Source organism: Eretmochelys imbricata, chromosome 9 (genome assembly GCF_965152235.1).
Source record: "Eretmochelys imbricata isolate rEreImb1 chromosome 9, rEreImb1.hap1, whole genome shotgun sequence".
In the NCBI taxonomy this organism is placed as follows: Eukaryota; Metazoa; Chordata; order Testudines; family Cheloniidae; genus Eretmochelys; species Eretmochelys imbricata.
In genome coordinates, this window is record NC_135580.1 from 49,269,654 (window position 1) to 49,292,133 (window position 22,480).

The window sequence follows — 22,480 nt, forward strand, 5'->3', positions numbered from 1 at the left end:
CAGACCAGGTGCCAACTCTTGCCAAGGCTTTAGGCATCAGCTGAGCACTCACAAATTCATATCTGGAAACCAGACCAGCTCACCTGTATGTTAGTATTGTTCAAGGGAGGTGTTAGACTCTGTGGAATGCTTGTAAATTAATATATGCAGCAACTTAACTTGTAATATCTGTATCCCTTTGTGACAAAGTGAGAATGTTCTTAATGTTTTCTCTGAATCCTGTGTGGGTACCTCAGTTTCCCCTATGCATTTCTTAAGTATCTAGGTGATGGGATAAGGGTGTGTGATTGTTGCAGAGCCCTGGAGTGCAGGGGTGTGCAGGGTTCTGCTCAGAGAATGGCCGACACCCTGTCTCCTGGCAATTGATGGCCCGGGCCCCTCCCCTGTAAGGTGCCAACTGAAGGTGTTGGAGAACAAAGAGATCAGGTGGCCTCCTTGTCCGGGAAAGAGACAAAGGCCGGAAGAGGGGCTGGAGGGAGTTTCAGTTTGGAGCTGGCTGGGGAAATGGAGGGAGGCCCAGAACCAGAGTCTGGGCTCCCTACCCCCCAAGATGGACCTGCTCTTGATGTGTCCTGTTTTCTGTACCTACAAGCTCTGTTATGTCCTTTCTCAGTTGTGCCATTTGGGTCATCTAGTAAACTTTTCTTAAATAATTCCCAATTATCATTCACATTTTTTTATTAAAATCTCTGGGGGTGGGGAGTTTATAGTTTTGTTTTGTTTTTTCATAATTTTTTTTCAGCTTTCTGAAATTGGTCCTTTAAGTAGCAACTACTTTGGTTTGGACTTCATTCTGTTTGCACATTATAAATTTGTCTCTCAGCTGCAACTGATTTTTAGTTCTGTGATCAATTCATCTTTATCTGTCAAGATGATGTCTAATACAGAATTTCCTTTAGCTGGCGGGAACACTTTGAGTTAGGAAATTGTCATCTATAATATTTACAAATTCTGAGGGTGTTGTTATAGTACTGGCTACATGAGACCTCCTGTATATGTTACTCATATTGAAGGCCCCCTATGATCTCTCAGCTTTTTTTCCCTCCTGTGATGAAGTGGGTGTTTTTGACACCTCCACATTATAGATGTGTTTAAGGAGCTGGTCATCCTGTCCCATCCTTGTCCCATTGTAGAACCTTGCCCCCCTCTTTGCAGCTAAGAGCCTGTCTTCCTGATCAGGATGATTAAGGGTCAGTGTACGTGACTGCTTAAGTCGATCTAACTTACATTGCCCAGGGGTGGAAAAAGCCTCACACACACACACCCCACACCGCCACTGAGCAATGCAAGTTTTGCTCTGTTCACACTGGTACTATGTTGGTGGGAAACCTTCTCCCACCAACATAGCTTCCACTTCTCAGAAGGTGGAGTAATTATGCCAACAGGAGAGCGCTCTCCTGTCGTCATAGTGCATCTTCACCAGATGCACTACAATGGTGCAGCTGTGCGGAAGTAGCTCTGTAGTGTAGACTTGCCCTAAGCTACAGGGAGCTATGGCCACTCTGCTTCTGAATGAGAGCATCCACCGGGCTTAATGTGCTTTAATTTATGTACATAGATTTCACCCCTTTAGCTGATTCACCTTAATTTTCCTGAGTGTTCCCATGTAGACATGGCCTTAGTGAAGAAATGAGAAATCCCTGGCCATGATTTGTCAGGAAATCAAAAGATATTTCATGAAAGTGTGAGTTGCAGTCTATATAATTTTATGAAAATATGCTAATGAGTGTGAATATAATGTAACTGGAATATGCTTCATGCAAAAGGTCTCTTGTAAGGTATCATTACAAAGCTTATAATCTACTGAGTATGGTCATCCTATTTGTATAAATGTATCACTTGTATCTGAAACTAGAAATATGAAATATAACTGTGAGGTCCTATTGTAATTATGCAACGTGTGGGCCATTAATGGTGGTTTGGAATCTTGATGGCTCCCATCAACCAGGACAATTGACTGTGGATGGCTCTCTTTGCTTGCAGGCCTTCCTGTGAGTCATGAAGGCTTGGGGTCTCACAGGACATGTGACCATGTCACCTGGTACTGAAATCCATCCTAAACCTGGTGCTTTTCCATTTAAAAGCGGGGGGACACACACACCAAGAGACAAAAGATTCCTGCCTTGAGCCAAAGCTATATAAGGCGGTGGAACAGAACAAAGGAGGCTGCAATCATGAGAAATCCCCTAGCTACCACCTGAGCTGGAACAAGGGCTGTACTGGGGAAAGAATTGTGCCCAAACTAGGAAGGCGTCCAATCTGTGATAGAAGCTTATTGACACATCTCTGAGGGTGAGATTTTATCTGAATTCAGGTTACTTACTGTATTAGGCATAGACTTGTGTGTTTTGTTTTATTTTGTTTGGTAATTTGTTCTGTCTGTTACTACTTGGAACCACTTAAATCCTACTTTTTGTATTTAATAAAATCACTTTTTACTTATTAATTAACCCAGAGTGTGTATTAATACTTGGGGGCGGGGGGGAAACAGCTGTGCGTATCTCTCTATCAGTGTTATAGAGGACAAACAATTTATGAGTTTACCCTGTATAAGCTTTATAAAACGGTAAAATGGATTTATTTGGGGTTTGGACCCCATTGGGAGTTGGGCATCTGAGTGTTGGAAACAGGAACACTTCTTAAGCTGTTTTCAGTTAAGCCTGTAGTTTGTGGGACGTGGTTCAGACTTGGGTCTGAGTTTGTAGCCGGCAAGCGTATCTGGCACAACCAGGCAGGGTTCTGGAGTCCCAAACTGCCAGGGGAAACGGCTTAAAGGTAGTCTCAACACATCAGTTGGCAGTTCCCAAGGGGTTTTCTGTGATCCACCCCATCACAGCATCGATGAGCAGAGAGAAGAAAAAAAGTGTTTGCTATTCTCCCTAGACTCTGGTTACTTGTCTGCCTGCCCTTAAGTTATGAGCAGTTTGTCCCAGTTGTCTCTCTGGAAAGTGCTGAGTGCATTATGGGTACTGCATTATTATTAACTAAATGCCAGGAGAACAATCAATATTCACTACATCACGGTGTGTCTCCACTGTAACTCTTAACCTGTCCTGTCTCATCTCACCTGTATTTTATCTTATGTATTAATCACCGCCTCCTGTAACTCATTTTAGTACGTAATTTGTACGGTCAACAATTCTGCTTTAATAAAAAGTGAATAAACTCCCTGTGACAGCATTTTGGGACACACCAATATTTTATGCCTGGGGGAATTCCATGCCAAAAAATTAAAAATTCTGCACACAATATTTTAAATTCTGCATATTTTGACAAAATAACACAATATAATCACTCCAGTTTCAGTTATTTTGGTAATTTATTGCAAAATACCTGTCAACAATATAGACAACAGCAAAAAAGAGTTAAAGAAATCCCTACAACAACCCAGCTCCAGTTTGGAGGGATGCTGGAGGGGGCCGTGTGGAGCCCCCAGAGCCCAGACTCCTGCACTCCCATCCCCCCAGAGCCTAGCTGCAGGGAACCCCAGACACCAGAACCCCCAGGGCCTTTACTCCCCCCAGCTTCTTTACTGTCCTGCCAGGGTGTTACCTGGGGTTCTTTCAACTCAAAGCTCTTGGTAACTTTTACTCTGTGCGAGGTGGTATCAGGAAATAAATCAGGGGAGACATGGCCGCCCGACCTATAGATGGCTGGCACAAACAGGACAACACAAGAGTGCTTTCACTTAACGCTAAACTTTACTTAGTCTCAAGCACTTATACACACGTCCGTAACAGGTTAGTAAAACGCCCCCAACCCTGGATAATTACCAAAGCAGAGTGTGGCTCTCGAGTGGCACAGCGGCAGCCAATCTGCCGCTGGGGAACACAAGATGCATCCAGAGGGAGAGTCCAGTCCTGAAGAGTCCCACCACCTCAAACTTCCCCCCTTTATTTATACATTAGTAATAGAATGACATGTCCCCTAAAGAAAACTTGTCAAGCAAGCTGTTTCAATGGTCAAGCAAGAGGCTTTCTTCTGATTATTGATTAACCAGGTGTGGATTTTTCCAGAGTTTTCAGCCTTGAGGCCCCAATAGACATTCCTGGGGCACATCCTGCTCTTCTAAGATGCATGTATCAGCAACTTCAACACAATTCTTATCAGGAAGGACATGGGGTCAAGCTACCCTCTCTGTGGCACCCAAAGACCCCCCCCCTCCCCTCCTGCCTTCATTAAACTGAGACTGCTGAATGGCCAATTTACAACCTGCTGACTTGGCTGCTTTTAGCAATAAGCCATAGTGATTTCAGGCACTTTACTGGTTTGCCAAAGTCTTCCTGTACAAGGGGACATGTTGTGGTGCAGCCCTGCCCTTCCTCGCCTTTTGCCAGAGCTGGGTCTTCCAGGCCCTCTCCCATCCCTGAGAGAATGAGGATCAAGCAGAGCATGCGGCCTCCAGCCCAGCCAGGCTGGACATTCCGCTCACTGTGAGCTGGCTCTGCAGAGTCCTAGTGGCCCCTAGAGGCAGCCAGCAGCTTTGCAGCCCTAATTCTGCAGAGGACATAGGGAATTCTGCAAAATTCTGCATTGCGCAGTGGTGCAGAATTCCCCCAGGAGTAAATATTTGTACAGGCTTCCAAATTTATCTTATGTTGTTCCTGTAGTCTGTGTAATTGGGAGACTCTAGTATTGACTAACTAGTGCAAAATTAGCAAATCTACCATTATAAATCAATTATTTTGACTTCATCTAACAATCTTACTTCTGCTGTGCAACTAATACACTCGAGTCCTTTTTCTAAAGTTTTTTTTTATTAGAATAGATTTTGGACTAGCCACCAAATGTTTTGGAAGCTTGTCTAACTACTTCCTGTTAGTCTGCTAGGCAAAGTATTTGGAACTTGCCTTTTATACAGACCATTACATGTGATGAGTTGTATCCTGAAATTACCAACAAATCATTTCAGTATTCTTCTTTGTATTTAACCTTTCAGCATGAATATTATGGGTTTTCTCTTATTACTTCTATTTTGATTTTATCTATGTAATGTGTTTATGATCTAATTTTATCACAAAATGTAAAGTAAGTTTTTTATCTTAAACATCCATCCTTAACACTCAGCTATACTTTTTCATTCTTTCAAAGAAAAACGGTAGCAACAGTTCTAACCTACCAGCATGCATAAGAGAGCTTCGATGCATTCTAGTGGGATGCAGAGGTGATTGTTTGGTATTTCTGTGCAGAGTTTATCTCCTCTCTCATGAGAACTTTTGTCCTAACTGTAACATTTTTTGCCATTTCCAGACAGCTGTGTGCACCATAGGCTGAACTTCTCCAACATTATATTAAGGCCAGTGGGCCCAATCCTGAGCTAGGCTTTCTTCTGGCTAGACTATCTTCAATAGGAGTTTGCTTGAATATTGGCCACGCTTGTTCTCATCTTAGGCTTTATTTGGGAGACACTGTGATACAAGTTAGTGAGAAGACAAACTGAGTTTATGCTGTTGAGCAAATTTTTAATCTGTAGCTACAGGCAAAGTGGTCCTGCAAAATGAAGGAGTGAAGATTATGTGAGCCAAAGGGTGGGGTTTGACCCTAGCATGATGGTTGCCAGTAAGAAGTCAGGCTTTGATTTTTTTTACCAGTTTTCCCAAATTCATATGGTATTTCTGATTATCTTGTGTCGGAAATATTTCTAAACCCTGACTCCTTTGTCTTTCTTACAAAATGGGAGTAAACAGAGAGCAATAAAATGTAAAAATGTTATGATCTGTATTTTTGTTAATCACAGCTTTTAATTTTTTAACACAGGATCCAGTTTATGGTAGAGGGAAACTTGGAGAAATTCAGGGACTTGTACTGGGGATGCTGGACACATTTAACTATGAGCAAGTAAGTTGTGTGTGCCTCTTCATTCTGCCCATTGCTAAATAAAGGGCCTAACTAGTGTTGCCTAGAAGAGGGGTTTTTCTTTCTTTTCAGTTCATTAATTGTCAGGAACTAACACGGTACTTTTAAAAAAAAAAAAAATCAGGTAAATGGAAACCCAGCTTTTGTCACCCTCAAAAGATGTGTGCATTCCTATAGCTCTATGAGGCACTGAAAAACAAAGCACTACAGGGAAATATTTTTTTAAATAGATTGCCAACTACACAGTTAAACATCAAGGAGTCCTTGTGGCATCTTAGAGACTAACAAATTTATTTGGGCATAAGCTTTCATGGGCTAAAACCCAGTTCATCAGATGCATGGAGTGGAAAATACAGTAGGCAGGTGTAAATACACAGCACGTGAAAAGATAGGAGTTGCCTGACTTTTCATGTGCTGTGTATTTAGACCTGCCTACTGTATTTTCCACTCCATGCATCTGATGAAGTGGGTTTTAGTCCATGAAAGCTTATGCCCAAATAAATTTTAGTCTCTAAGATGCCACAAGGACTCCTTGTTGTTTTTGCTGATACAGACTAACACAGCTACCACTCTGAAACAGTTAAACATGTGTCAGGGCTGATTCCCCACTCTGGCACTTCAAGTGCAGAAGGTGGGGGCTTGCAAGGATTTTAAAAATTAGTACTGGCCACTCCAAGCTGGTATTAAACTCCCAAAGTCACAGCTTTTCTCTGACCTTGAATGGGTAGATGCTGCCACCACCAAAGTGCAAACAAAAACACAACCCTTTGAGAACCCAGGAAGGAACACTTGGGAATTCTTTCCTGTGGGGTTACCCTCAAGCCCTTTCTCTCTCTCTCTCACACACACACAATAGCTGAGAAAAAAACAAAGGAAATCAGCTGTTGCCACCAGCTAATTAAACAACATATGCAAAAACCTCTTAGGGACACAAAAATCCAATCCTGTTTTTAAAAAAGGTAAAATTTATTAAAAACAAAAAGAAAGGAAATACATTTGGAACTTAGGCTTTTTGCTAGATCTTGTAATTGTTTCTTTTAAAAATTAAGCATCAAGATAGCTCTCTTGAGGTTCAGGTTACAAGCAAAACAAAAGCATCTGGGGTTAGCACAGAGGAGTCCACAAGCCAAGAAATAAACCTAATCATGTCTTTTGAAACATTCCTAATCTACTTATACATTTGGGAGTTCCAAATAAGTAATTCTAGGTATGATCTGATTATTTTTGCTCATACCAGGCTTAAAGCTTCTTATAGCATAACTGCTCCTTGTTCCCCTCTTTCCCAGAGAACGCAACAGAGAGACAAAGGGAAGTTTTTTCCCCATTTCAAAAAGTTCTAGCCCTCCCATTGGCTCTTTTGGTCAGGTGCCCACTCCCTTCCTTTTACCTATGGGCTTGTTAACCCTTTACAGGTAAAGCAAGTAGAGGACAGCTACTAAGAGGAATTTTATAGCTAACTGGCTGGTTGGGTGCCCATAAAAGGGAGCTACCGCCCTCCCCTTCATTTATCACAACATGTCTTAACCACACTTTAGCATATTATTGTGGAAGCAGCTATAGTTCAGATTGTGTTCTAAAATTTACTTAAAATGAGTGTTGAATTTCAGTGTTCATTTTTATGCCCTTTGAATTTCTATGTAGCTTTAGTATGATTTCTTTTAATACTTTTTAATACATGTTTTGAAATTGGCTCATGTTGAAATTTGTTCGTGGGAGTCTGACTTTTCTTTGTCAGCTGATACCTTTACCTTTCTATTCCATACCTTCTGCCGTCCAGACAAAAAATCTCATCCTGTCTTTGACGACATCTTGTGGATATTCCAGCTGTCAACTGAAATTTAGCATACCCAAATGGAGCTTCTGATCTTCTCCCAAACCCTGTCCTTCTCCCCCTTTCATTAGTATGTTGGCCTGTACCACCACTCTACAGATCTTTCAAGCCTCTAACCTTGGATTCATTTTAAGAAAATAGAGAAATTACTTTTTGTTTAAAGATGGTTAAAAAGTCTTGCTTCCATGAAAGCCATTGCTGCAGTTGCCTGCAGTGCATTCTCACACTCGGAGAATCCTGTAGCCTTTAGCCATATCACCAAAGGCCACATGAATAGCTAATAGGGCAAAAAGTTTTCCAGTATGTTCCAGTGTGTTCCAGTATCTTCCTGTATTGCCAAACCAAAGGGTTAAAAAATCGATTGAGTCAAGCCCCTAAAACTCATGAGATTGGCTTAATTTTAACAGAGGTAAACTGAGTTCTCTCTTTGCCTTTTGAATTCACTTGGGTCATATTTTCACAATCTGAAACTGAGGCCCTTTTTACTTTCATTTACACACACACACCCCCAAAAAAATCTCACATAATCACTTGACTCTGGGAGCTGGGGTTTAAGAAGAACACCGAATATTGAAAGGCTGGCAGTAAATTCAATAGCTGGCAACCCCAGTCTTGCTGCTTCTGTGCCACAGCAAACAGCTCTTCATAGCAGCTCTGCTTTGAGCTCAAAGATTTAGGCCCCAGACCCCTGGAGTTGGTTGGCAATCTTGCTCCATTGCACTCCTCCCATCCACACCAGCTTTCTATACATGGACCCCAGGGTTAGTGGTGCAACTGGAACCCTGCAACTTGGTGGAAACAAGGTCCACTACCCCAAAATGGTGGCATACTGCCTCTTCCCCCACTCTTCATCAAAGGTCACTGCAGGTGCCTTGTTACCTGAGGTGCGTAATGAGTCAGATGTCTGCAGAGAATGGAATGGTGTGCAGCATGGATGTGATAAGGACTGTGGGGTATGTGGCCAGAGGAGATCCACCATGCACCTGTGAACAGCTGGTTCCTCAAACTCATCCCCCATACCAGTTACTCAGATTCACTACACTTACTTAGTGCCAGTAACCCCCGCTCCAGAAACTGTCCCCTTGGGTGCTCATCTGCTTGGAGATACTCGGGTTCCTCACTGAGATGCTGATCTTATTACAGTCCACAGGCCTCTCCTGACTTTCTGGGAAGAGCCTTCATAGATGGCTCAAATTCCCTTCTTGCTTCCTCCCTCCTGCTGTGATTCCACTGGCTCTGGGGAAAAGCAGTGGACTCAAGTGATACTTCTGCACCCATCATCTGGCCTCTCCTCCCAGAGGAAAAAAGGGCTTCCAAAAGAGCCAGGACTGCCTTGAAGGGCACTTCCTCCTCCGGGGAAGGAAAGCCCCAGTTCCCTTTTGTGCACCTCTGTAGGCAATTCAGACAATGGAGCCAAGTGTGTTTGCTACAGACAGGCATAGCTAGTGATCAGTGACTTCATCAGGTGCTGATAATCAAGCAGGTTTACTGTTTTGTAGGAATATTGAATACTGATAACTGGGGAGATTTACTGCACTATGCAGACCTGTCCAGGAAGGATCCTTTTTAAAAGAGAAGAATCTTCTCTTTCTTTCCCTTCCCTTTTCATGTTTCCTAGGAAACAGAGCTGATCCTCAGTGGCAGATGCCTTCTGACATCACTTAGCAACATCTGCCACAGGCCGTACATAGTGTCTAAAACAGACTGTCCCCTTTGTTTCAGCAACTTCTGCTGCTTTTTATGAGCTGCCCTGTGCCTCTCCCAGTGTATCCTTTCAGGAGCGAATGTCCTTGAATAATCCTGAAGAGGGAAATAAGGAATGATAAGATCGTGCAGAGGTGATATAAATTTGCACAAAGCACTCTCCTTTCTTAGTAGGGTGCTTATCTTTCATACTTGTCAAGCTGTTGCCAGATGAAGGAAGAGTGACCAACTGATGGTCCAGTTCTATCATTCAGGTGCTATCAGTTTGGGAAGTAAATTCCTACATCCATTTTAGGCTTTTTTGCCCAGTTTCAGGGAGGGAGACTCCTGTTTAGGTCTCCTCCTTTCAAAATCAACTCTGGCAAATGGAGGAAAGACCTCACTTGTAATGTTTAGTTTTGATAAGTCCAATTAGGGAAGATGACGCATACATGTTACCTGGAATGCCTTCACCTTTCTATAACAGTTGAGTTCCTCTTTCAACTGCTCACACATCCTTTTCACTCTGCAAGATCTCCTCATGGTGTTTGGGCTGGTCTTGGATAGAGCACATTATAGAGTGAATGTGCTACGATGTCTCAGCCTTTTCCTGAGTCCATTCTGTTTTGACTTGGCAGAAATATGTTTGTCTTTGATCCCTTCTGGGTGTGTGACAAACGTTCCATGGCTCACAGGGCAGTCTGTGACAGCACAGATACTGGATGTTTCCTCCTCACTCACTGATGGGCAGGACAACCATCAGTCATAATCCAGGATTTTCCCTCTTTGATTCCTGGAAGTGACTTCTGCAGCAGTATCTGGCTGCCATTTTGTGTCTCAGTCAGAGAATGTGAAAGCAAAAAAGACAAGTTCCTCAAATGTTCCTCTTCCTGTAATGCCTCCCCACTATCTCACTGGAGCAAGGCTGGGGCTGACAAAGGAGAGAATATCGCCTGACCTATTGGAGAGTCTAGCTAAGACAGCAGCTGAGTCAGTCTCTGGGACTGTGAAAGACAAGCAGATTACCTATCCCCCTCTAAGGGGGCAAAAGCTCACCTGTGGAGGGGAGAGGTTCTTCCCAGAGAAGATTTACAGGAAAGGATGCTTCTGGACAAACACTGAAAAGACATTGATGTGCCAGGTCTCAAACTTCAATCATTTTGATGTTGCCTCATCAAACCTAGGTTTACTGTAACTTTTCAGTTCCTTTTAACTTAGGGATCAATATCAACAATCAGCCACAGGAAATGACAGGAAAGACTATTTTCATAGTCTTTTTTTTTTCTTATTTGGAGGAACTGCCTCACTGAGGCAAGCAGCATGTGACCTGCCATGCATATGCTGGCCTTGGAAATGTTTCATTCCTGCAGCATACTCTCAGGCTAGGCTGAGCCTTTCCCTTTAAGGACCGTTCATTCTGTTTGCTCACCCATTGCATTTTGAATTATGCTAATCAGATATTTGGCAGACTGTATTACTGTGCAAGTCTTCCTTGTGCATTTAAGTATGCATTTATCTATCCAGTATTTAGCTATCCAGTCCTTGAGAGCCATAACAGCATGTGCAAACATGACTGGCCTCAAGGGAGAATGGTCACAGCACTCCAAGGGTTGCATAGGTCTTGTTCCATTTTCAAAGTGTTCGGTGTGTGTCACCATGCCTCACAGTGTGTCACAGCTGAGGATGCCAAATTTAGGACACACTGCTGAGAAATAGGGCAGACTCACCCAAACTGGTGGTTATTCTATCATTAGGTTATACCAAGACAGTAACCAAAGAAAACTTCTGTCTCATCATACTGGTTAACAAGAAGCCAAAAATGCAGTCTCCGTAGGCAATCCAGCCCTTGTCTCACCACCCAGACACTGGACTCTATGATGAGTGATTACTGAAAACCAATTAAATCAATTACAGGGTCTTTCTAATCCCAAGAGATCAGCCACTTAGCCACGTAAATATGTAACTCAGATCTTACCTAATAATCACGCTGATGCCAATCCTTTAATAACTAAATGTTTAATAATGAAAAGAATAAGAGAGTTAATAGTGGTTAATAGATCATATACATACAAATAATTGCAAGGTCCTTATATCAGGTTTGTAGCAGTGATGGAATAGACTGCTGTCTTGTAAAGTGTCTCTGGTAACTTCCAAAAGATGGGAAGGTCTTCTGTCCATAGTTCAAAATGCTCCTTTCAATTGTAAATCCACCGCCCAGAGAATCAGGGCAGGAAAGAGACAAAATGGAAGTATCTCAGGGGCCTTTTTTATATCCTTTGCTATGTGCCTGGAAATTTACTGTCTCAAACAAAGCTCACAGCCTCTGTTTGTGCAGTGTTACTGGCCCAAGAGGGAATCCAGGGTCACATGAGCATATCACATGTCCTTATATGGCTTGATGACTCTCAGGGGCAGTCCTTGCCCATATTCTTGCTGTGCATATTCTTGTGGTGTCCACAGGAAAGCTTACTGGGTGGGAGGAGTTTCCTCCATGGCCCATTGTTAGAGTTAAGTGTCCTTAATGGGCCATCAATACACAACTGTCTAGCCTTGATGTAAGTCTTATCTGGTGGGTATTACTCAGGAATACAACCCATGTATAAGATACAAGTCCATGGCCAATATTCATAACTTTAGATACAAAGATGATACATGGATTCAACCAGGATATTCATATTTAGCAAAACTTAACTTTTCCATTGACACCTTACATGACCTACTTGTACCAGATTTGTTGCAATTGTATAAGAGTGGTAATATCAATTATATAAATGGTCAGATTCAATCATGCGGGATTACAGTGTAATAATAAAACTCCCCTAGGGATAATGGACATGATAAAGCTCCTATGCCAGTGATGGGTGCTTTGAACTTGTATTAGAGAAAAATACTATTGATTTCCTCCTTACAATGCTGTGGATCTAAAAAACTAAACAGAATGTTTATAGGTGTTCAGGCCTTTAACAGTTTCATTTCTTTTTTAGTGGGCTTCTGTGTATATTCTATGAACACAAACAGGAGAGCAAAGTGTGCAACAGCCTAGGAAACAAATTCCTAACAGTGAAATGCCTCTGATTTTTAATACCATTTAAAAAGTGTACAAATCAAAAAGACAGAATTGTCAGTATTATGGCAGACTGGAATTCTCTGCACTTTTTACTCTTAAAGTGTATAGCGTATTTGAGTTTACTGCTCCCACTTCACCCTTATATTCCCTATAATTCTCATAAAATGGTGGATGTTAGGAATTCCCTCTGAAAAAATTTACTGCGTAAAGATGGAGAACAAGAAAGGAAGCCTGGAGTATGCAAAATCACAGAATGTGTCAGTTCTATTGGGACTTGAACAAAACCACTGAAAGACAGATTGTAAATGAATGACTTGAATAGATAAAAGCAAAAAGTTATGGTCTCTGTTAACATATGTGGGGAGATAAAGGGGTACTGTATTTTCTGGGTAGCAGGTATAGAATGTATAAGGAGAGGCTACCGTTTTACTTTTAGTAATTTCATAAATTTCTTGCTATGATAAATTACTACATATAGAATTTCTGCAGAGTAGTGTCAAAATGACAAAATTGTCTTCCTGCACAGACCCTTCTAGAGACAACTACTAACCTCCTGAACCACGATCTGCACTGGTCCTTGTGTAACTTGAGAGCCTCCATCACTAGAGGGCTTAACCCAAAGCAGGATTACTGCTGTATCTGTCTGCAGCAATACAAGAGAAGGCAAGAGATGGCTGATGAAATCATTGTCTTCAGGTAAAGCTAGAGATGTGCATGTTCATGTTTTATACATAGGGATGGAAACACTACCTTGGTGAAATAGGAACTGCCATAAGCCTTTATCCAACTTTCAAACCAAACCTTTGTTTTAGAAGTTCAAAAGATTCAGGTAACTGTACAGATACCCTGAGTATTACTATTTGTTTGAGTGTTGAGGCTTGCTACAAAGGCACCCATGCTAGGTCTTCCTTCTTGCTGTAGTGGAGCTGTTGCCATCACTGTAACTTTTTGCCTTAAGTATGTAAGGAGATCATAGGGTGCTTTATTATTATTTGGCTAGCAACGTGCGTTTTGGCATTTTTTGCGGCACATCCCTGATTGATAAGCGTAGACCTTTCTATGAAAGGAATTGATAAAGGAAAAAAACCTAGTCATTTCCCATAACTGGAGTTCACATCTTTATTTTATTTAGATTTTACATTGCACTTGTCACCAATTCCTCTTGATGCATACAAAATCCCAAAATAAGTGAAACCTGTCTAAAGGGTCATTTAAGAAGTTTCCTGTGTGGGCCAGCAGACTGAGAGAGAGCTGGAGGTGCCAGAAAAGGGTCTCCACAGTGGGCTATGGAGAGAGGCTTAGCAGAACTGGGGAGCACTTACCCCAGGAGGGACCATAGGGAAGAGCCAGGTTACTGTGACTGGGGACTAAGGGCTTGACTACGCAAACATTTAGTTCACAGCAAACTGGGCTGCAATCTGCCCCATACTAGCCTGCTGTGGTCTAAGGTCTACACCACGGGCACTGTGACAGCGCCATAGTGCAGACACTTCTTACACTGACAGAAGGGGTTTTTCCATTGATGTAGATAATCCAGCTCTGCAAGCAGTAGTAGCTAGGTCAACAAAGAATTTTTTTGTTGATCTAACCACATCTGGAACTGGTTGTTAGGTCAGCTTAATTGCAGTGATCAGGAATCTGAATTTGTCACACCCTGGAGTGATCTAAATTTTAAGTGTAGAACAGGGCTAACCTCTCTGGACCCCACAGTCACAGTTTGTTATAATTAGTGAGGCCATAGAATAATACCTAGCTCTTATATATTGTGCTTTTCATCAGTAGATCTCAAAGTGCTTCACAAAGGAGGTCAGTATCATTATCCCCACTGTACAGATGGGTAAACTGAGGCACAGATGAAGTGACTTACCCAAGGTCCCCCGCAGGCCAGTGGCAAAGCTGGGAATTGAACCTAGGTCTCCTGAGTCCCAGTCCATTGCCTGGCCACCAAGCCACACTGCCTCCGTGAGCAGTTCTGTCCACTAAGGGGTTCTTCCAGCTTCCTCTGAAGCAGCTGGTTCTTTCTGCTGTCAGACAGGATACTTATGTTAGTGGACACTTGCTTCAGTCTGGGATGTCTGTTCCTGTGGAATGTGTCCCAAGTGCATGAGGGAAGGAAAACCCACTTTAAGGACTATTGTAGAGTAATTGTCAAAGAAAAGAATTACGAGGTAAGTAAATCTATCCAATTCTTCCCTGGATTGAGTCTCAGCCAGCTAGCCCTCTTCTACATCCCAGTCTTCACTGGGGAGTTGTTCTACTGCACCAGCAGGGTTGGAAGAGATGCAGATGTAGACCTGGATGTCTTCCTGCTGAGAACACTGTGAACTATAATGCCTCACTCCTGCTCCCAGCTGCAGATGAAACAAAATGGGTAACGACCTTAGAGGATAGCATTGGGCTGTTGCACGTTTCTGCCCCAAGACCTCTCTCACAGAAAGGAACTGAGCTATTTGAGTGACATTATCAGCCCCTGCTTGGTTCCTCCCTGAGGTCAACAATGGCTCAGGATCAGGGTCTGAGGGTAGCTGAACTTCAACAGACATGAGGAGGTAATTGTTCAGCATCTGAAGGCTATTTACCTGTAACTGTTCTCATAATATATTGCCACCACAATTTCACACTCACTATCTCCAATCTTTGAAATTCTTGCTTCTGAGCAGGCCATCATGAAATGAAGGGGCCTGGTCTGTATGTGCAAAGCATTATGGATGTGATCTCTGTCAGAAGATGTGATTCTTTTGTGGCTCTCTTTGCTTTTAGTGACTCTGGGTTTGTACAACCCTTGATCCAAGGGTGTGAAAATGTGGAGGCATTTATATACTGGGAACTATTGTTGTAGGTAAGCAGCTGTTTTTCTTAATTGAAAATCAACAGGAAAATCTCCCCTTTCAGTAGCATGACATTATTGTACTTAGCCTTAATAAGACTTTTTAGTTTTAGTATTATTTAGTAATTGGTATTATCACATTTTAGAAGTTTATAGTGAAGTTTCTTCTCTTGTTTTTACAGTTGTGGCCATTTGTACCACTCACTCTGTCTGCTGAGTAAAGAGTGTGGCATTGAAACCAAGGGACAGATGAGATGGACTTGCTATAAATGCAACTCAAGTAACAAAGGGGGAAAACTAAGTGAGAATTTCTCAGAGCTCAAAAAAGGGAATGGTGCATCTCTGGCACAGGTAAGATTCATGGGAGGGTTCGTCCCTGAGTGCTAACATGTTGAACTGTCCTTGCTGTCTCTAGATTATTAGTGAATTTCATCTCATTTTTGTAGCCTAGCTTCATTTACAGAGATGAACCCTATAAGAAAGGAGGCTGAGCTCCCACAGAGTGACATCCTGGTGGCTGCATTTACCGTTTCATCTGCTATGTGGGGGCCTGGAACAGGCCTTTGGGGGCAGTTTTTTAGATTAATGTTAACTGTGTTTTGTATAGACTCACTAGCAGACCTGCTATAGGTCTGATAGATATTGGAGAGTCTTTGATCCACCTTCCCAGGAGACAGGATCTGCTGTCCATCTCCTACACCCTACTCCAAACTGAGCCTGACCATTTCTCTGTGGTGGGAAATTTTAAGAAAGTCTAGATGATGGTAGTGGCACCAAACTCATAATAGTAGGAAATTACTGATGATTGGCTATAATACATCACCACTGTCAGTTTGCATCGAGCCAATAAGAAAATCTACATCTGGTGCAAGTCTTTTTCAACCTAATGCAGCCAGAAATAAATTGTGAACATGCAAACTCCTACTTTCTCCTGGGGTTGATACCACAAAGTGCAAGTAAAAATAAATAATGGATGGCTTGCCAAGATGTCTCCTCTGAATTATGTATCTCAGGGAGCAGAGTTCTGCTTTTGAATGTTACAGAGAAGGTGGAGATATGGACTTTTCCCTAAATACATCTAGATATTTTGTGCATTTTCTTTGAAAATAAAACATCCTACCACATACACAAACCATTAGTGCATTTTCTCTTCTGATAGCAAAGTAAATCAGTGACTGAGTACATTGTGATGGTGTTTTGCTCAAATTCTTTTCTAGCAGATTACTTCACCGTCTGCCAAATCAATTCTGATCAAGGGATAGCTAACAGCATTAGTCCTCTTCCATCAGCTTTTGTGGGGGGGGCGGGGTGAGGCTTCTTGCTAGAAGGCAAACTTTTAAGAGGGAATCTCTGAGGAATACATACAGCACAGTGCAGCTTCAGCAGTCATACTGTATTAGCCCTTTAAATGGGAACAGAAAATCTTCCCTAGCCTTGAGAGTAAATTAATTTTGTGGCCCAAACATCATCTTTACAAATTTTATCAAATGAAAAGTGTGCAGCTTCTATGTAGTATGTATTGTGGAAGAGCAGTAGAGAATCCATAATTAAGGCTGTCTCGGCTTCTATTGCAAGCCATATGTTATAGCTCTCTAATTTTTGATTGAAGCCAAGGTATTAATTTGAAATTTTGAGTGGTTAAGAGAGGCTATATTACTATTTTCTGTTATTTTCAAAATTAGAAGATTAAAAATGTGCTTAAATTAATTGCTATAACTCAAGTTACTGAGGTTACATTTTATATCAATATCTCATGAATTTTTGACTACCAATTTCTCAGAAAATGATTAGTTTAACAAAAAGCTCAGTGTCACCCATCTATACTGGTCTGTAGGCACTCAAGCGAAGGCTACTCTTTTGTGGGGTGTGTGTGGAGAAACTGCTATTTAATATCTTCATCGTTATGCAATGGGTCTGTTAGTGGAAAAAGAAACAAATCCCAAGAGAGCAGTTGGCTGAGAGATGGGACAGGGCTGAGCTGGGAAAAGGGAAAAAGCTCAGTGAGTCAGGTGGAGGGTGTGAAGAGCTGTTTGGAACTGCAGAAGCAGCAGGTAGGAAAGCGCTTCACAATTCCCTGCTTTCTTGAGCCCGTGGTCTTCGAGGAAGTGCCCTTTAGCTCTTCTCTTCTCCTACAAGAGCTAGCTCTGGCTTATCAGAGCCCCGAGAGCCCCTCTTGTTCTCACCCCCTGACTGCTCTTCATGTCCCCAGCCTCTTCACTCAAGTTTATAATGTTTATCTTTTAAATGCATAACAAACGTTTAAGTTGTGGCACTTCAGTATTTTAACCATGTACAATTTTAATATTTTTATTTACAAAATATATTAAAACTGCATTTACATCTAAACAATAAAATTGCCAATACAAATGCTCTAGGTGCCCTAAACAAACTTAGAATCATAACGATGACCACTCAGCAGCAGTAAATTATGTAACAAATTAACTCAGCTGGCCATCAGTCAAAGCAACAGAAAAGCCCCTTTCACCCACCTTTAAAACATTGGTAAACTTCAATGGGGCATGGGAGGGGTGGCTTGAAGAGTGTCCAGGGGATGGGAGAAGGGAGGTGTTTGCAGCACAGGTTACCTAGAACACAGAGCCTGCATTGCCAAAGGGGCATAGGGGGAGGAGGCCTGCTGTCCCTGCATGTGCTGGGTTGCAGCATACTGGAAACCTAGCAGCAGCTTCAGGTAAACTTTAAAAATATAGGTTCTTCTTTAAGTAGTGTCCCTATGGTTGCTGCACCCTAGATACGCTTGCGCCAGCTGCGTCTTCGATCAGAGATTTCTCATAGCAGTGTCTGTTCGGCCCGCACATGCGTGTTCCTCAGACTCATGCCCCATGCCATTGCTATACAGCACTGCATGGGCTAATGGTCCTCAGTTCCTTCTCAGCCACCCTGGCTTGAAATAGCTTTAGCTCGTTGTCCGAGTTGAGTTTTGCCTTAGCTGTTCTTTTTGTAGTTAGTGTATTATAGTAGTTAGTTGCATTAGATTTTTTGTTTTTTTTCAATATATATATATAAAAGCTAGCCCCCCCAACCTCCCCCAGAGGTTTTGCCCTCTCTGTGGGTTTGCCCTGTTCTCCCAGATTCAAGTATTCCCTGTTGTGCCAGGAGGCAATCCCAGTAAGCAATAGACACTCACGCTGCATCCATTGCCTTGGGGAATCTCATAAATCCCCAAAGTGCAACTTCTTTCTGACGTTAAAATCTAGAGCCAGAAAAAACAGCGAGATAAAACTTCGACTCCTTATGCTGGATAGCTCACTGCCAGGCCAGGCCCTCCCCCTGTATGCCAGAAGAGGCAGCTGATATACTCAGAGACTATGTCTGAGCCACATTCCTCGAGGGCATCTAAGAGGAAGACCCAAGATTCCTCTAATAAGTATTCCAAAGACCATGCTCCAAGTTCTCCAGGTAGGGAATCTACCTCAAAGAAGTCAAAGGCATCAGCTTCCCTGGTTCCCATCAGTCTTAGACATGATGCCCACAAAGCTGCTGGTTCCTCAGGTATCGAGAGCTCGTCTAATCAAAGAGACCCTAAAATATCAGCCTCCAAAAGACCACTGGTACCAACAGGAGACCATGGCGGCAAGAGCTCTACTGCAGTACCAAAAAAGACCACTCAGGCTCTGTCCCAGTTCCCCCAGATCATTCGAAACTAGTGTAGTGTTGACTCCTTCGGCTACTGTTACTTCAGCTCAAGCCCTGGACGTGGTACCAAAAACGCTCTCTGAACCACAAGAATTCAGGTTTCCCCAAGACCATGCAATGTCTGAGACCCACTGATTCACCATTGCTTGGCTCAGATCTCTCCTCAGTATCAAGGGCCTCCAGATCTCCGGACACCTATTTGATACCGATGGCGGTACCTCAAGCTCCTTCTGCTGGCCCAGCATTACTGAGTGACTTAGAGGAGGAGGATTCTGATGAAGATTTTGCCTCAGCCTCCTAATTATCAGTGCAAGGCTCTCCACTTCGCCCCTTGAACGTTTGTTTCTGGAAATCCCTGAGGAGCCTGAGCTCACTAGTGACAGATGTCCACAGGTTCCATCCTGCTGGGGTGCCTTGCCATCGATTCTCTAGGACTTCAAGCTTTCCCCTTCATAGAGATAGTCAACCCTCCCCAGCCTCCCTTTCCAGGAGACCGGAGCCTCAGGAAGAGATGTTTGAGGAACAGGATGTTTGATGTTTGAGGGCTGACAAGGTGGTCTCTCCAACTGTGAACATCTTTTTCATCCCCGGATGAAGCTGTCATGCCACTTCCACCATCCCTGGCTGACAATTTTATACAGTTTCAGGATCTCCTCAAGAAAGGTCATGGATTCTTTACAGATTTCTCTCGAGGAAATTGAAGAACCACATGATAAGCTGCCCGACATCCTCCATACAGCCTCCTCTGCACATATTGCCCTGCCAGTCAACAAGGAACTCCTGGATCCTGCAAATGTCATCTGGCATACTCCCGCCTCAGCTCCTGTCACTATATGCCTTAAAGGAGTCAGAATTTTTATTTTCTCACCCATCTCCTAGCTCCTTGGTGGGCAAGTTGGTTAATGAATGTGGAAGGCAAAGGCAGACCCATGCTAAATCTACACCCTATGATAAAAATCATAAGCATCTCGACCTCCTTGATAGAAAATCTTATTCTTCAGCTTCTTTACAATATAGAATCACCAACTACCAGGTCTTAATGCCGAAGTACAACCACACAAATTACACCAAGCTGAACTCCTTTATTGAACATCTACTGACAGAACACAGAGAGCAGTTCCAAGCAATTATTGCAAAAGGCCAACTGCTCGCCAAGACATCTCTGCAGGCTTCTTCTCCCAATGCTGATGCTGCTGCTGCTTGTTTGATTTTTACAGCAGTAGGTATTATAGCAGCAGGAGGGCCTCTTGGCTTTAACTCTCAGGATTCCCAAAGGGGATCCAGAATACAATAGAAGACCTCCATTTTGACTGCACTAAGTTGTTTGCTGAAAACACAGATGAATCTTTGCATATGTTAAAAGATTCCAAGGCCACTTTACAATCTCTGGGATTGCAGCTCAGGCCCCTGCAGGCGTGGCTTGCGTCCGTGTATCACTCAGGCAGCGACAGTCTGGACATGGTGCTGGCCGTTCTGGGACATACCCTCGATTCCCTACAATAGTGGCTGGACCCCCGGATGGAAAGCGCTGGGGTACCGTTCCATCCCCCCAGCCCACTCTGACTTTTGTAATGGATGCGTCGGCGCTCGGCTGGGGAGAGCATCTCGGGAGCATGACGACTCAGGGCCTATGGCAAGTAGAGGAACTGGCTCTGCATATCAACATCAAATTGCTCAGGGCAATCCGCCTCGTTTGCCAGGCATTCCTGTTCCGCTTGCAGGGCCACTGTGTAGCGGTACTGATGGACAATACTATGGCCATGTTTTACATAAGCAAGGCGGAGCCTCGTCGTCTCCTTTCTGCCAGGAAGCTCTCCTCCTATGGGAATTTTGTTTAGCCCACTCCATCCTTCTCCAAGCCTCATACCTGCCGGGTGTTCAGAACGTACTGGTGGACAGCTTGAGCCAGCAGTTCCTCACACACGAATGGTCTGTTCGGCCGGACGTCATCCACTCCATCTTCCGCAGCTAGGGGTTTCCCCGAATCGACCTGTTCGCCACGTTGGCCAACAGGAAGTGCCCAGCCCTTTGCTCTTTCTGGGCTCACAGCCTGGGCTCGATTGCGGATCCCATGGTCCGGTCAACTACTATATGCCTTTCCGCCATTTCCTCTCATCCACAAGGTGCTTCTCAAGGTCTGCAGGGACAAGGCAGACGTCATCCTGGTGGCCCTAGCTTGGCCTTGCGAGTGCTGGTACCCCACCCTCATGGACCTATTGATCTGGTCACCAATTCGTCTACCTCTCACTTCCGACCTCATCTTGCAGAATTATGGTTGCCTCTTCCACCCAGACCTTCAGTCACTTCACCTCATGGCCTGGAGGATCCGTGGTTGAACCAAGCAGAGCTCGCCTCTTCAGACCCGGTGAGGCAGGTGCTCCTGGAAAGCCGCAAGCCTTCTACCAGAACCACTTACAAAGCTAAGTGGAAAAGGTTTTCTATCTGGTGTGCCCAATGGCAGGTATTCCCACTCCAGACTTCAATCCCGTGCATCCTGGACTATTTGGTGCACCTGAAAGATCAGCGCCTGGTATTCGGTTCTCATAAGGTTCACCTCGTGGCTATTTCAGCATTTCACCCGGGCGTTTCCGGGCGCTCAGTGTTTGCACACCATATCATGGGACATTTCCTAAAAGGACTAGAAAGATCCATCCCCCAATGAAGCACACTGTCCCTGCCTGGGACCTCAGTTTAGTCCTATCTCGTCTCATGGGTCCTCCCTTTGAGCCACTAGCTTCATGCTTGCTCCTCTGCCTCTCCTGGAAGGTTACCTTCGTAGTGGCCATCACTTCAGCACGACGCATTTCTGAACTACGAGCCCTCATATGTGAGCCCCCGTATACCATCTTTCATATGGACAAGGTGCAGCTTAGGCCTCACCCGGCCTTCCTACCAAAAGTTGTGTCCCGTTTCCATGTCAGCCAGGATATTTTCTTGCCAGTTTTCTATCCAAAGCCGCACGCCAACCTCCGTGAGCAGCAGCTACATTTGCTGGACGTTAGAAGGGCACTCATCTTCTACATAGACCAAACGAAGCCGTTCCGCAAAAGAACCCAATTGTTTGTCACTCTAGCGGAGCAGATGAAAGGTTTGCCAGTCTCTTCCCAGCGGATTTCCTCCTGGATCACGGTTGTATTCGTACTTGTTATGACTTAGCGAAGGTCTCTCCACCTGTTGTCACGGCTCACTCCCTGAGGGCTCTGGCCTCGTCAGCAGCCTTCCTGGCACACGTACCCCTCAAGGAAATCTGCAGGGCTGCCACATGGGCTTCGGTGCACACCTTCATGTCGTGCTATGCCATCGTCCATCAATCACGTGACAATACGGCCTTCAGCAGGGCAATTCTCCAGTCTGCAATTCCTTGACTCCGACCCCACCTCCGAGGTAAGGCTTGGGAGTCACCTAACTGGAATTGATACGAGCAAGCATTCAATGAAGAAGAAATGGTTACTTACCTTTCTGTAACTGTTGTTCTTCGAGATGTGTTGCTTATATCTATTCTATTCACCCGTCCCGCCCCCCACTGTCCCGTCTGTCGGAATAGCTGGCAAGAAGGAACTGA

At 43.7% G+C, this 22,480-nt stretch overlaps 1 protein-coding gene across 3 annotated transcripts in view; it reads left to right on the plus strand.

Annotated features, from left to right (window-relative positions):
* The window catches only part of VPS8 (VPS8 subunit of CORVET complex), a 229,822-nt gene that overhangs the window by 192,586 nt on the left and 14,756 nt on the right, over positions 1 to 22,480 (plus strand). For all 3 annotated transcript variants that reach the window (XM_077825651.1, XM_077825653.1, XM_077825652.1), the window contains exons 41-43: positions 5,758 to 5,838; positions 12,964 to 13,133; positions 15,447 to 15,615. In XM_077825651.1, coding sequence (XP_077681777.1) covers positions 5,758 to 5,838; positions 12,964 to 13,133; positions 15,447 to 15,615 — 420 coding nt within the window. The remainder of the gene's footprint in view (positions 1 to 5,757; positions 5,839 to 12,963; positions 13,134 to 15,446; positions 15,616 to 22,480) is intronic.